Raw genomic sequence first — 15,744 nt, 5'->3', positions numbered from 1 at the left:
AAACAGCTGGACCTGATTAACCTGACGAGACAGGGGAACACTAACACCAGGGACCAATAGAGGGAGCACAAACCCAGAACCCAGTATCTAAAATCCCAAGCACAAACCATCCCAAAACAGCCACGAATAATAATGAAAGTAATAACAATAAAGAACATAAACACAAAGTCACCGAGTCATGGCCGCAGGACCATGACAATGACTCCCAAAGTACGGCTCAGTAAACAACCAATGATTCTAAAGCCAGAACAGAAAGATTCAGTTGGAAGATGAATGATTGTGTTTTTATGATGCATAGTAACACGACCCCTCTTCTTCTCTGGGTTGTTGTTGTTCTTGTGTGTGTGTGTGTGTGTGTGTGTGTTTGTTTTTCGTTTTAGGAGGACAATTTTCAAGACAAATCAAAGAGCTATGAGGACCCTCTGTTACAGGAGGACATTTTGCTGTCCTCATAAAATTGACCTTTTAAAATGGTTTCTGGGCATGTTTTAATACCCAAAAAGTGTTTTTCTCAAAAGTCTTTGTAAACCAAAAACTTGACATATGTTGTATATTTGTGTGTCCGCCACTGCCCCCTGTCGGTTCGAGTTGTCCCTGCATGCCGCACACACAAGCGCGGGAAATTATACACGAGCGCGGGACATTATACACATGGCGCGAAATTGGAAGCTGCGCATGCGCATTTTAACATTACCCATTTAGACCATTGATATTTACATCAATGATTTAGACCGACTGATTGGGCGCTTCTTATTCATCCATCAATTTTGGCAGAGTTTTGACACGCTTTGGAGAAAAGGTAAGACGGTAATTATAAAACTTTTAAAAGACGGACGTTCTGACAGACACAGTGCTTCAGAGTAGGCACAGCCGTGGTGAGGCGGCAGGTGAGGGAACGACGAGGTACGGTGGAAAGCATACGGCGGAGAGCGCACCGCGGGGACCGGACCACGACGAGCGGAGAGCGCACCGCGGGGACCGGACCACGACGAGCGGACGGCGGAGAGCACACCGCGGGGACCGGACCACGACGAGGTGAGGACGGCAGAGCGGGCCGGAGCACGCGGAACGGTTCACGGAGGTCACAGCAACACGCGGGGCGGGGATTCCCGGACTGTCCCAAGCACCGGGATGGTTTTTTTTTTTTTTTTACCCTGGCCTAATCTCATCACTTGTTTCAAGGTAAGAAATTACACAAGTGTGTGATGTTTCACTGAGTTTGAAAGAAGGCCTTTTTCACTACAAGATCACTACACTTGTTTAATGTAAAATGGCTGCTACTACTACAACTACTATAAGTACTACTTCTGTAACTAGTAACTACTACCTATTGTACTAATGGTAGGAGTAGTTGTAGTAGATGCAGTTGTACTAGCAGTAGTACTCACACCTGTCTTTTTTGTGGTAGTTGGAGCTGTTTTCCTCCTGTTCTGAGATGATTATTTAAGATATTAAAAGATGATCTTTGCCCAAATACCAAGGAAACATTGGAAGGCAAATACAAATAAACTTTTTTAGATTCATGAAATTTAATTGAGACAGTATTGATGTCACTCTGCACACATTTGTTTATAAAATATTGTAAAAAAACCAAACACATTTGTTTTGCTCTCTTATAGTTGTGTTGATGAAGCACATTATTCCTGAGAGATCTAAAGCTTAGTTTGACAGACAGGTTTAGGCTAAGTCAGAGTTAGGCTTTAGTTAAATTAGGACATTTAAGTATCTTTAATATCTGCAAGTGCATGCTTTCTGTTAAAACAACTCAGACATCAGCCTTGTCTGTGTCTGTTATGTTAATGTAATGAAAGCATAGAACTCAATTGAAACAGTTTCAGTATCCATGCTATTAGTGAAATAAGAAAAATTGGGTGGAGCATGTCAGATACTTGACTTAATCAACACAGGTGGAACACAGTCAAGTTAATCTGCACAAATACAGCCTTGCCCCCATCCATTTATCTGTTAATCAGAATCCCTCCAGCACTCATCAAACTAAAATAACCTTAAACTAATAGTACACTAACATGGGGGGGGGGGGGGGGGGGGGGTGCTTCTCATTCAGGCTTTACTAATGCCCTTCTAAGCATAAAGGCTTGAAGTTTTGATGTTGTTTACATTTTTATCTTATTTCCTTAGCAAATCATGTCACGGAGAACCACTCCCCTTCAGGATGCCATTAATCACATCCTTGCAAGAAGAGACAAGAATTCAATGTTAGAAATTAAATTTATTAATTCAGTTAAAGGTGAGTGACTTCGACACACTGCAGGCTAGACTGAGGGGTTACGCATCACCAGTGGTGACCTGTACAAACATCAATATAAATTAAAATTAAAGGTATTTTAATAATTTAGTTATTAGCGAGCCTGGCTATTTATGTTTTCTGCACTTTGACATGTTTTCTTTATTATATATGTAGAATTGAAAAAAGCACAACATTGCATACTTGTTATTTACAGATATACATATTTAATGAATTGATTATTTGCAGTGCTGCCACACCTGTGTCTCTAATATGGTTGTTTCTTCAGGTCGTGGCATCTTCACTTTAGCCAATTTCAAACAAGGAGACTTTGTGGTCGAGTATAGAGGGGAGCTTATTGATGCAACTGAAGCTGAACACAGACGTAACCTGTACCCCAGCGCATGTTCAGGCTTCATGTTTGAATTCATATGGAAGCAGAAGACATTGTGGTAAATTCAAAATGACTGAATGTTTACATTTCTATTGCAAGGTCAGGATTTCTGAAGCAAACATCTCATATTGCTCTTTAACGAGTCCTTACCTCTAGTACCCGGCCCCGTCAGTCCCCAGAATCTATAGAAGGGGGAGTGACGGACCCGTGGAATAGCGGGATCTCATTCTTACTAAGGCTCCGTCATTTCCCGGTGACCCTGTGGTCCCCGGGAACTCTCGGTACTGGGGACTGACGGGACTCCCACATATGCTGAGGGCCCGTTAGTCCCCGTATTAAGCCTGTGTGTGCCTTCTCTAATACACACTCACGGGCGTAATGTACGGGGTTAGAGGGGTAATAATATAAGCCTACATTTTACAGCTAAGACAGTGTTCTCACGCTGCTGTGAAGATTTAAAATATAATATAGAGATAGAGAAAATAAGAGAAAATTCAAATGGCCAGGGCTGAATGAGCGGCCCTGTGTCTGTGCGCATTTGGCACATGTGGACACGGAGACTCGTGCACTGTTCTACTGTGTCCAAAACTACTGTATAATATGTACAATGCCAAAATAGTACATGTCAAGTGTTCTCTGTCTGTGAGGTAGGTAGATGGATGGCTTGATGGATAGGTGAAAAACCTTTCAACACAAAAAATAAAGAACATTTCATTAATCATTCAGATAAATTAAATGCATTATACAGAAGACAAATGAAATAACAAAAATACACTTCAGTAAAGCCACTTTTGTCTAAACTATCATTTATCCTAGTTTTAGTTTTACATTCATTAGTTTTTGAATCAGAGGTGAGTAATTTCAAACAACGAAGATGAAATAAACTGTGGTCTACCTTGCACTTTTTACACTTTCTGTAACAATTACATTTTTAAAGTATACATTTTAGAGTTTACAAATATTTTAATAAAGACTTTAACCAAGGATTTTCTTTTACAAAGAATTATTTTCCTTAAATTAAACCAAACATATTTACACTAGTTTTAAGATTTAACCAAGGATTTGGGGTAATTACTTTTAGTATTAATTAACATAAATGTGTGGGAAACACTATCTACATAAACAATCTATTCAAACTTAAACATTTATTTTAATATCAATATAATTTTTTAAACTTAAATGCAGTAACTATTTCCCAAAGCATAAATACATTTCCACAATTGAGCTTCCATAGATCCCAAACATAAGCAGCAAATATGAGTCCAAGCTTACCGATAGCCCGTCTAACTCAAAGTCTTCCTCACAGTGGAAAGTGGATTGTGCTTGGTTTGCTGTCCTCTCAGTATGTCGCACTCGGGTCAAATGGCTGCTGCATGCATTTTAAGGTCTACTAGGCACGCCCGCCCTTGATTGCTCTAATTCAACTCACCTGGCAGAGCAGTGCACACCAGGCTGCGCTTAGCTGTAGATTGCACAAGGTCTAATCAGTGGCCACGCGCAAGCAGCAGCACAGAGCAGGTAGTGGGCAAGAGGAGGAAGAGAAGAGTAACAGCTAGTGATGGGCAGATGAAGCCCCATGAAGCACTGAAGCTTTTCATCCAATTGGTTCACCCCAACGCGAAGCTTCATGAAGCTTCATTTGCTCTAGCAGGACACCTACTGGACGTAAAAATAATAGCTGGCATGAATTTGAAGAGTGTGGCATTTTGCACACAGCCTGTAAATGTCAACAACAAAAGGAGTGTGTAAAACATGTATATTGTAGTGATGCAGTATACTGTGTATATTTATAGTGGCAGTATGGGAAATGATTATTTGGAAATGCTTGAAATGGAAATGATCATTTACTGTGAGGTGAGGTGTGGTTGGGGTGTGGACAGTGGTTGTGCTTTTGTAACGTTGAGGTATGGACAGCTACACACTGAGGCCTCAGTCCTGCCTGTTCACATTTTATTCTGTAAAAACTAAATTTTCACTGCTTTTACGACCTTTTTAGTGGGGAGAACATAGCTGGGATTTAATGATTTAACAAATCTTTTGAATCCTTTGTCCTCCACAATGCTAAATAGCTGGGAGTCCTCAATCACCATGCTGACCAGGTCTTCATCTATTTGAGATTGTTCTCCTGAGGAAAGACAATAAAGATAAAGCACAAATATAAATATCACACACGTAACTTATAACAGTTGTATAATATTGTTATATCATTTAGTAACATTACTGCATCCTATATTATCATTGCATTTGATGGCTCACCTGGTCTTGCTCCACGATCGGTGTCCCCCTTATTCTCATGCAAAGCTCTGTAGTGCCTAAGCGTGGATGAGGTGTTGTTGTTATATCCCAGCTCCCTGGCACATAGCAAACACTTCACCTTGTACAAAAGTCAAGACAGCTCAACATAAATTGTATTGCACCATCAGTATCATGAAAATACATCTTCTGTAGAAATACCTTGTTGGGAGGAATAAGATCAAAATGTTCCCACACAGGGGAGGACATCCTCCTCTTCTTAGCTGGCTCCATTCTCTCCTGACTTTCCTCACTCTCATAAACCTCCATACGGTCTCCAAACTCTCACTAACCGCAACTCTCCATCAAACACCCACATTTTTGAATGAAGTCTGAGGGGTTTATATCGCTGTCATATCTCGCGGCAAAGTTCGAACCACTTCATGAACCAGTCACGTGGTACAGCCGGGCAGCGAGGCTTCGGACGTCATCATTTTCAGCTCCTCCCATAAATGAAGCAAGCCTCGATACGCGCTTCGCGGAAACGCCCCCTCCATTACTCGACACACGCTCCGAAGCCTCGATACAGAACGTCCCATCACTAGTAACAGCCACACCTACTAGGTCAGCGCAACAGTACAACAAAACCACGTTTAAGCTCTAAGCACAAGTAGAAGCGCAAACACTTATCTCAGTCAGAAAGCAATGCGTCCTTGACTGATGGACCCTCTTTAACTTATCAACTATGCATTTAACAACTAAACTTGTATTGGATGTTGTGTTTGTGTTGGTGCTTAAAAATTATAGTATAGTTCATAGGCATGTCACTATAAATGTTTGTTTAATGTATGTTTCCAAATTTGCAGTATTGATGGAGCACTTGAAGATGGGTCATTTGGGCGACTAGTAAACGATGAACACAGGACACCAAATTGCAGAATGAAGTTGATTGAAGCAGAAGGGAAGCCACATCTCTGCCTTTTTGCACTGAAGGAAATTGCGGCAGGAAGTGAAATTACTTATGACTATGGTGGGAAAGAATGGCCCTGGCGGAAAAAGGTGGGTCATTTAAAAAAAATTTTCCCCCTATGAATTGTTGTTTAAAACATACATATCTAGATGTCACAATTAGGGCTGCAACTAACGATTATTTCAATAATCGATTAGTTGTCGATTAATCGATTAGTTGTTTCAGCCCTAGTCACAATATTTAAATGTCCTCTTGGTGGTATTCAATCTGGTTTAACTAAATCTTGAATTTCTATGACTTTCCCAAGTGATGATTGCAAGCTTATCTGTTTTGTGTCCCCTCCACAAGTGTGTTTTACTGAGTGGCCACACACTGGAGGTGAAACAGTGAAAGCATCAGTTTGAGCTCAGATGTCATTATGAGGCTGATGGACAGTGTCCTTGAAAACCTTGGGTTTTTCTGTGTCAGGCATATACATGCACCTTTTACTCACAGTCACTTTAGCTTCTTAGTATTGTCTTACTTTGGCTTCACTTAACTAGGTAAGGGTTAATCACTCTGTTTCCTTGCAGTTAGGGTGAGAGTTAGAACTGTATTTAACTGAAGGTGAAACAGAAAATGCTTAACTATGTGTGTGTGTCTGACACAGACAAACTCAAGGTATGTGAGAACACTGTCCTGACATCTGAGCTCAAACTGAGTCTTTCACTGTTTCATCTCCAGTGTTTGGCATACTCAGAAAAACACATGGGTTGAGGGGACACTGGTTAGAAAAGACCACTCGTAGTGGATTAAATACATTTCCACTGTAGCTGCCAGATGTTTACAATATTTGTTCTACTTTTCATACCCAGCTAAAGATCGCAAGCATCCCTTCTGGTCAACAGTGTGTTGCAGAGCCTATTGCCCATGACGTGGAGCACCATGTGATCTCTACAGACTCATTCACAGGTGAGTCCCTGCTTGAGTAAGCACTACCTGTTAAACCCTGGGGTCTTGCAAAGCACTATGCCTCCATGTCTTGTGTTCTCTTCTACAGACAGAGAATTAAAAGCAGAGTGTCAGTCATCTAGACCTACAGCAGACAACTCTGAGCATGAGGTTAGCATGGATTCATCTGTTTACTAAAGATTGTATCAATGTGTAGTTTGGTAAATAGTGTGGTTTGTAAAGATCATGTTTATCAATTGATTACAATTATACTGCATGTACAGTCTTTAAATCATTGTAAGTACAGGTAGTCATCATTTAACAGTGCATTTCCCTCTCAACATCATTTGGGTGTTTTAAGGTTTGACTGAGAGTGTCCCTCTTGATCAGATGGACACTGTACCATTGATGCTTGTTCATCTTTGCATCTTTTTAGGTGCATTCTGTTGGAGGTCAGCGTGGCACTTCTTCTCTGAAAGAGTTAATTGGTGAAGTTGGTGTCCAGTATCAGGAGTTGTCACCCCAAGCGTTCTCAGAAGAACTTACCAGTGGTCAGTTTTGAGTAAATGTTGTTAACTTCTGGCAATGCATGACATGCCTGAAGGTTTGCTGCATGAAAAATGTGCCAGTATTGGGACATTTCTGATGATTCTATAGTGTCTTGATGGATATTTTGAGTAGAATTGTAACAGTCAGGGATGTGAATTGATTGCGTTATGCGTAGATGTGTTTTTTTGACTTAACGAAAGTCAAGCACTGAATCTCCATGTGTTCCCTTGTACAGAGAGCAAATCGAAAGAGGTGCCACAATCATCCAGAGCTGTGCCTAACGACTCTGCTTGTGAGGTGAGTTGAAATTGACCTTTGTTTTAAAATTGACCAATGGTTAGAAGTGTTATGGTGTTTACACGAAACTCCATTTTGAGTATTTTAGCAAACATCTGGCAGCGGTGGTGGAAATGTCCTCTATTTAGAACAGGAGGTCTTTTCTAACCACAGTGTCCCCTTAACAAGTGTGTTTTACTGAGTGGCCACACACTGGAGGTGAAACAGTGAAAGCATCAGTTTGAGCTCAGATGTCATTATGAGGCTGATGGACAGTGTCCTTGAAAACCTTGGGTTTTTCTGTGTCAGACATATACATGCACCTTTTACTCACAGTCACTTTAGCTTCTTAAGTATTGTCTTACTTTGGCTTCACTTAACTAGGTAAGGGTTAATCACTCTGTTTCCTTGCAGTTAGGGTGAAAGTTAGAACTGTATTTAACTGAAGGTGAAACAGAAAATGCTTAACTATGTGTGTGTGTCTGACACAGACAAACTCAAGGTATGTGAGAACACTGTCCTGACATCTGAGCTCAAACTGAGTCTTTCACTGTTTCATCTCCAGTGTTTGGCATACTCAGAAAAACACATGGGTTGAGGGGACACTGGTTAGAAAAGACCACTCGTAGTGGATTAAATACATTTCCACTGTAGCTGCCAGATGTTTGCAATATTTGTTCTACTTGTCATACCCAGCTAAAGATCGCAAGCATCCCTTCTGGTTGTTATTGCAGTTCTGTTTGTACTTTGCTGTGTAGTTAATACCATTTACAGTGAGGAAAGTAAGTATTTGCTATTTTGCAAGTTCTCCCACTTAGAAATCATGGAGGGATCTGAAATTTTCAGTGTTGGTACATGTCCACTGTGAGAGACAGAATCAAAAAGAAAATTCCGGAAATGATAATGTATGATTTTATTAAAATATTTTTGTATATTACTGCTTAAAATAAGTATTTGAACACTTGCTTATCATGCAGATTTCTGACCCTCAAATACCTGTTATTCTGCTTTTAAACAGTCCAACTACACTCTGCTCATGATTCTAATTTAGCAGCACCTGTTTGATGCCGTTAGCTTTCATAAAGACACATGTGCACCCCACAATCTGTCAAAAGTGTTGCAGCAACATGAGTAAAACCAAAGAGCTTTCCAACGACACAAGAGACAAAACTTTAGACCTTCACAAAGCTGGAAAGGGCTCCAGAGCCACTGCCAAGCAGCTCGGTGCGCGACAGTGCGCGTGCACGCATGTGCGTGTGCGCGATGGAGCGCGTGCAGGTGACTGTGCGTACCCTCTGCAAGACTCCTGCAGGCGCCCCTGAATGGAAGAGGCTAATGTCTTCCTCGGACTGGAGCCCCACGTAAGATCTCAGCTCGTGGGGTGTCAGTGATGCTAAGAAAGGTGAAGAATCAGCCCAGAACTACACGGGACGAGCTGGTCAATGACCTGAAGAGAGCTGGGACCACCGTTGGCAAGGCTACTATCAGTAATACACTGAGACGTCATGGTTTAAAATCATTCATCACACTGAAGGTTCCCCTTCTTAAGCCAACCCATGTCCAGGCCCGTCTGAAGTTTGCCAGGGACCATCTGGATGATCCAGAGTCATGGGAGAAAGTCCTGTGGTCAGATGAGACCAAAATAAAACTTTTTGGTCTAAACTCCATTGTTGGGGTTTGGAGGAAGAAGGATGAGTCTCATCCCAATAATACCATCCTACAGTGAAGCATGAGGGTGGAAACATCATGCTCTGGGCTGTTTTTCTGCACAGGGGACAGGACGACTGCACTGTATTAAGGAGATGATAAACGGGGACATGGATTGTGAGATTTTGGGCCAAAACGTCCTTCCCTCAGTCAGAGCATTGAAGATGGGTTCTGGCTGGGTCTTTCAACAAGACAAAGACCTGAAGCACTCAGCCAGGAAAACCAAAGAGTGGCTCCGTAAGAGGCATTTCAAGGTTCTGGAGTGGCCTCACTAGTCTCCAGACCTCAGTCCAATAGAAAATCTGTGGCTGGAGTTAAAAGTCTGTGTTGGCCCAAAACATGACAGATCTACAGAAGATCTGTGTGGAGGAGTGGGTCAAAAGACCTTCTGCAATGTGTGCAAACCTGGTGAAGAACTACAGGAACTGTTTGGCCGCTGCAATTGTTAACAAAGGCAATATTAATATAGTTTGACTCAAGTGTTCAAATACTTATTTTACAAAGAAATATACAAAAAACTTGTTATAAAATCATACATTGTGATATATATATATATATATATATATATATATATATATATATATATAAATAAAAAAATAATATTACTTCTGATTTGCCTCACTTCTCCGAGACTGCAGCTCAAGGTACATTTTCAATGCTGTACTCAAAGTTTGCCCAACATATCTTATGTAATGAGCTGGGATCTGTGAGTTAGTCTTGTTCAGAGACAAATCCAGTGAAATATGCAGTAACGTATTTTAACAGCGCACATCACGTATGATAACGATGCTCTCTTGTTTCATTAATGCCACTTGCATCTGTTTTTCATTGCATTAAAAATGAAATCAGACTTTACTATTAACACTACTATGCTGATTACGATAACCTGGGATTGTGTATAGAACAATATTACTAACCATCAGTACATTTTTACATGGTCGATTGTTAGTTGTTCCATTCCTAATTGTGACACTAATGCTTTATGACTAGTATTTTGATGCTTCATCAGTTTTGGCCAAGCAAGATTTGGCCTGTGCAAAATCTACATCATTTCCCAGTAAACTTATTACCCAAGGTATTGTTGACTTCATCCAGTTCAGCAGCATTGCCATGTGTATAGTTAGTATAATAGAACTGGCTGTCATTGTCCCCTCTGTGCTCATGGTGTTTGATTGGTAGGCAGAAAGCCTCTTTAAGCCCATACATTTATACTGTGCAATATTTTTTAGATGACCAGGGGAATGATGCCTGTGTGACTTCTGGTTCACCTCCTGTCCCTGACTCAGTTACTAAAGGTATGATATAAATCAGATGCCATGTCCATCACTAGGCACTATGTGCAGTTAACACCAACATCATGTGGTTAGACATTATATAACATATAAAGAAGCTGAATGTATTTTGTGTTTACCAAGCAGTGTGATGAACTATCATGTTAATGAAAACAATCAAACTTTAAATTTTATCAGGTCTACAGTCTATTTATTATCACACACAATTTGTTTAGACAAGTACCAGCTTGTTTTCACAGTTTTGAACACCATCTCTACCTACAAGTGCATCTCACATGATCTTTTTAAACTTCAAATTTGTTTTGTTTTATTGAACAGGTTTATGTGTTTCATCAAGGCGGTGTGTGAAGAGACCATGGTCTGAGGAGGAGATAGGAGCGGTGATGAAACATATGAAGCCTTTTATTGAAAACGGTATCACTGTCACCAACCAGCAGTGTCTGAAGTGCAAAGAAAAGGAACAACCTATCTTGGAGACGAGATCTATTCAAAACATTCGAGATTTTGTGCGCAACAGAGGACTGGCCTTTAAAAAAAAAAAATAATAATGTTAAACACTAAATGCACTTTTTGACAGTCTGAGCCTTTACCTTTCTGGGCCTGATTTCAAGGTTAGTGTTCTCCATTCAAAAAGTATGTAGTTGACTTCACTGTGCTCACAGGCAGTGTTTTGTTTTGATGTGTGGTTAGCCTGAGTCTTTTAATGCCAGGATTCACTTTTATTTTCCTTCAATAATTGTTACAATGCTGTCCTTTTAAGGAATTGATTATTGAGTTGGTTATATTAAATATAATTCAGTAATTCAACAAATGTGTTGTGTGTTGATATAAGTCTTATGTATAAGTCATGGTGTCAGCCCGACTCACCCCTGGTGTGCAAAGGTGCTGTTTTATTGGTCAGCCACTCAGTGCCAGTTTCTTCAGGACAATGAAAAACTCTATAATACATAGTTTGTTCTAGTTGATGCAAGCACTGTTGTGTTATGCTTCTAGTTGTTTTAATGACACTTTGACCACCTGTTAGTAGATCACAACAGATATGATCTGTGGTGTTTTATGTAAGCTTGTATGTCAGATTGTAATGCTCATCAGAGAAAACCAAAATATAGTCTTTTTATTATTTTTTAATTTATTCATCCATCCATCCATCTTCAACTGCTTATCCGAGGCCGGGTCGCAGGGGCAGCAGCCTAAGCAAATTTATTCAATTTTATTATAATGATGTATCAGTCACAGTCTTATAATACACCTTCTTTTCTAAGAAGGTTATACTTAGTGCATGTGTGAGTATATGTACAGTGAACTGGCTTTACACACCATGTGTCCTTTTAAACCAGATTTAATCAGTGTGTGTGTGTACAGTAGACTGGCTTTACACACCATGTGTCCCTTCAGAACAGACTATACTTTGTGTATATGTATGATGACATCACTGACCTTGTACACCAGACTGTCCTTATAGACCGAGCTACAGAAAAGTCTCTACAAACCACCAGAATGTCTGAAAAAATAGCCTTTTTTATATCTCAGTCGAGCAAAGAAAATGTTTAAATTTTAAGTTGTGTATAGGTTTGCTGATTTTTTTTCATGATTTTTGATATGCATATTGTAGCTCTAGCACCTCTGGAACCCGGTGTCCCCATAGCCCTATGTCCAGTCTGATTTGCCAAAAATTTCAGAAATTGTCCCTCTAACCCAAGAACCGTGTGTGTGTGTGTGTGTGTGTGTGTGTGTGTGTGTGTGTGTGTGTGTGGATGCCTTAGAAGTCAAATAATACATTAGCCACACTTAAAAAATCATCTGAATTTCATTTAGAGCTGAGTTTCTATGTTGTAAGCAGAAATCTTATGCTCAGCCAGAAACATGTTTCCCCACTTTGACAATGCTGAGGTGTCAAATCCACAACCCCCAAGTCAAGACGCTTTTCTTTGCAAGCTCCTTTGACTACGATGACCTGGATGACTGAGAACCTTCACAGACAATCATAATTATGCAAATTCTCATGACCATTGATCAACAACCACTGACCAAAACCCACTTTGGGTTTGGGTTTTGGTCTTGGCTCCCCGAGAAGCCTGCAGTTAATCCAAAATGCTGCAGTACTGACAGGGCTTAGTTGTTGTTCCTAGAGTAATGGGAGGCAGAGCCTTGAGTTTTCAGGTCCCTCTTCTGTGGAACCAGTTTCCAGTGGGATTGGTGAGGCAGATACTCTCTACTCTACACTATCTCTACTTTGAAGATTAGGCTTCAAACTTTCCCTTTTACTAAAACATATAGTTAGGGCTGGACCAGGTGACCCTGAATTCTCCCTTATTTATGCTGCAATAGGTGTAGGCTGCTGGGGGATTCCCATGATGTGTTGAGTATTTCTTCCTCAGTCAGCTTTCTCACTCACTATGTGTTAACAGACCTCTCTGCATTCAATCATACTTGTTATTAATCTCCGTCTGTCTTCCACAGCATGTCTTTATCCTGTTTTCCTTCTTTCACCCCAACTGTCTGTGGGGTGAAAGAAGGACCTGAACCTGGTTCTGTTGGAGATTTCTGATTTCTTCCTGTTAAAAGCGAGATTTTCCTTCCCATTGTCACCAAAGGGATTGTTGGGTTTTGTATGTATTATTGCAGGGCAGGGGGTCCACTACCTCCATGATCCAATCTGGAGCCCCTAACCCTAAGGGTACATCTTTCACCATTTTACAATGCTGGGATTGCAGCCATTCCCCAACTCTCTGTGAAGGGTACGCGTGGAATTTGATCAATGGTCATGATTTGCATATTAATGATGAAAAAACTGACCTTACAGCCCATTGTTCATTCAGTGGGCTGTTTTCCGTCAGTGTGCAAATGTACTGTTTACTGAGAAGTCACTTGGAACACTGAAAACGCCACGTCCAGATGAACAGAATAAAAAAAAAAAAGACTCAATATTCAGGAAAACTCAGAAGTGCTTTAAACTGTGCAGTAAATATTTATGACAAACTCAAAACAATGTAACTTAAAACATACTGCAAAACAGTGCTGGCTCTCATTTCAGTGGGAGAAATTTTCATGGACATGTGCAGCTAGAATTTTACTTTGGAGGAAATGGGGTCAATGCAATTCTTACAGTTTTTTCTCATTGCTTAAGCACATTTTTTGTAACTATTGGCTAATTTTGCAAAACTCTTCACACAAATAAGAAAACCTGTCACCCAATAATCAAAACATTGTAGTTCTCTTGCAAAAGCAAACACAGCTCTTCACACCTTCGTAAAAATGGTGTTTCCGTATCAAACAGTACACACAAGCCATCATCTACTAAGCACACAATGCGCCAACTGCACACTGATGGTATGAATACAAAACACATCTGGCTTTTGCTTTCTCTGTGCACAAGGTAGGCTATGTCAGTTTGAGCTCATACTTCTGTCATAGATCCATAAGCATAGAGGGATCCAAACTTCAAGTACTGGTGTTTATTCAAACACATCAAAACAAACACAAGTGTTTATTTCCAAGTATAGGATTATTTGCAATCGCCATAATGACTATATGGGTTACTTGGTCTGCAGTGAACATGCTTCCTCTGCCCCAGCATCTGGTCATCTAGCAATTCTGTAAAGTAACAATTTCAGTATTTTTACATCAATGGTATTGGTGTGTTTCTCATTGGCATATGGCAGTGCTACAAGTCTTTGTGCGAAGTGACTGTACTCACCGATTCTCATTTCAAGATGTCCTTATGATACTTGCTACAGTGTAGCGGCTCGAGTTAGGCTGGACCCGTTGGCCAGCTACCCTCAGGGTCATTCCACGGTTGATTACATGGTCCACTATTGTAGCTCTGATGTCATCAGCAATTCTATTTCTTACTCTTCCTACCCTTCCTCTCCCCCCTCCTCATCTTCCTCTCCCCCCTCCTCGTCTTCCTCTTGCTCCTCCTTGTCCTTGTCGTCCTCTTCATCCTACTTCTTCACCTCCACGTCCTCTTCCTCGGCCTCCTCTACTTCTCACTCTTTCTGCTCCCTCCATTGTACTCCGCACACACAGCTTACCTGTATTATAGTGCTTAGGCTGATTGCAAAGTGAACTAATTATCTAAAAAAGTTTTCACATGTGAAAGTGTGCCAGACAGTTGGCAGATTAGTGTTAATGATAGCCATACATGTGTATACTTTTGCTAGGAGTGTGTTGGAAATTTGGTAATTGAGTGTTGTGCAGTGAATTGTGCCTACAGTTTTGCAAAGTGTGTGTTACAAAATTGCAAACTGAGTGCAAAGCAGTTTTTGTGCTTTTAGTTTTGCAAACTCAGTGAGTGGTTTTGCTATAAGTCTGAATAGTTTTAGAGATTGTGCTACAGGAATCACAGTTAGGGTTTAAGCATTCAGAAAAAACTGTAAGCATGTGTGCAAATGTCCGATGGATGGATGGACCTTTATTAATCCCTCGGCTCGGTTCCTCCGGGAAATTCAGTTTCCAGTAGCACAGCACCGACAGAAGTTGCATGTTACAGATACGCTAAGGGAAATGAGAGTAAGGATATAAGCACACAGCCCCACTCCACTGACGACCTGCTGCTGGCCAACACCCTCAACGACCTTTACTGCTGGTTTGATGAGACGTCAAGCAGCCTTGACACCTCCACCTTCCCCAACAATAGAGACACTTTGGTCCATCATCCCCCCCACCTCCCCACTCCCACCAGCACAGAGCCATCACCACCATCAAAGACTTCACCCACAGGAGCTCCCCCCTCACTCCACAGCTATGAGGATTTCACACCACCTTCTCCCACTACAACCCTTCATATTCATGAAGCAGATGTGAGGAAGCAGTTTAACCCTTTAGACCTACCACAGAACCAAGTCTGCCTGAGCTTATCGTTATATTTTTACATGTTGTAGTGCCATTTCTGGGAGTATTTCAAGTTGCTATACATCAATACAACCATTATATCCCAAATGTTTATTTTTACACAAATTTCTAGTTAAAGAAATTTCAGAGGTTCATCCCTCAAAATTGGAAATGTAAAAAAGTTGCATAAAACAGTTTCCAAATTAATTTTGAGTGTCTTCATAGTTTTATTTTTGAGATACACCAATTTGTATATACTGCAGCCACCAACTTTGAAATTCTCATTTACATGACTTATTTAAACATTCTCGTCTTG

The 15,744-nt window shown here is 40.7% G+C and overlaps 4 protein-coding genes across 4 annotated transcripts in view; 2 read left to right on the top strand and 2 right to left on the bottom strand.

The window, feature by feature from the left end:
• The window catches only part of LOC309713871 (uncharacterized protein), a 74,619-nt gene that overhangs the window by 27,477 nt on the left and 31,398 nt on the right, over positions 1 to 15,744 (bottom strand). The window lies entirely within an intron of this gene.
• Positions 1 to 15,744, top strand: part of LOC309713879 (uncharacterized protein) — a 90,577-nt gene that overhangs the window by 63,228 nt on the left and 11,605 nt on the right. The window lies entirely within an intron of this gene.
• On the top strand, positions 1,150 to 11,406 carry LOC309713893 (uncharacterized protein). The gene is made up of 10 exons (XM_082545825.1): positions 1,150 to 1,182; positions 2,140 to 2,248; positions 2,535 to 2,697; positions 5,738 to 5,930; positions 6,696 to 6,792; positions 6,881 to 6,942; positions 7,208 to 7,322; positions 7,556 to 7,617; positions 10,533 to 10,598; positions 10,914 to 11,406. The coding sequence occupies exons 2-9, from the start codon at positions 2,146 to 2,148 to the stop codon at positions 10,557 to 10,559; spliced, it is 822 nt and encodes a 273-aa protein (XP_082401951.1). The 5' UTR covers positions 1,150 to 1,182; positions 2,140 to 2,145; the 3' UTR covers positions 10,560 to 10,598; positions 10,914 to 11,406.
• Positions 4,604 to 5,430, bottom strand: LOC309714549 (uncharacterized protein; the record flags this gene model as incomplete). The annotated part of the gene is made up of 3 exons (XM_082547093.1): positions 5,094 to 5,430; positions 4,896 to 5,013; positions 4,604 to 4,764 (listed from the first exon to the last, which is right to left on the bottom strand). Exons 1-3 carry the CDS (start codon positions 5,199 to 5,201, stop codon positions 4,604 to 4,606), a joined length of 387 nt encoding a protein of 128 aa, XP_082403219.1. The 5' UTR covers positions 5,202 to 5,430.

Source organism: Aulonocara stuartgranti (genome assembly GCF_965226115.1).
Source record: "Aulonocara stuartgranti genome assembly, chromosome: 9".
NCBI lineage: Eukaryota > Metazoa > Chordata > Actinopteri > Cichliformes > Cichlidae > Aulonocara > Aulonocara stuartgranti.
Note: the sequence above shows the minus strand (reverse complement) of the source record. Positions and strands in the feature narration are given on the sequence as shown.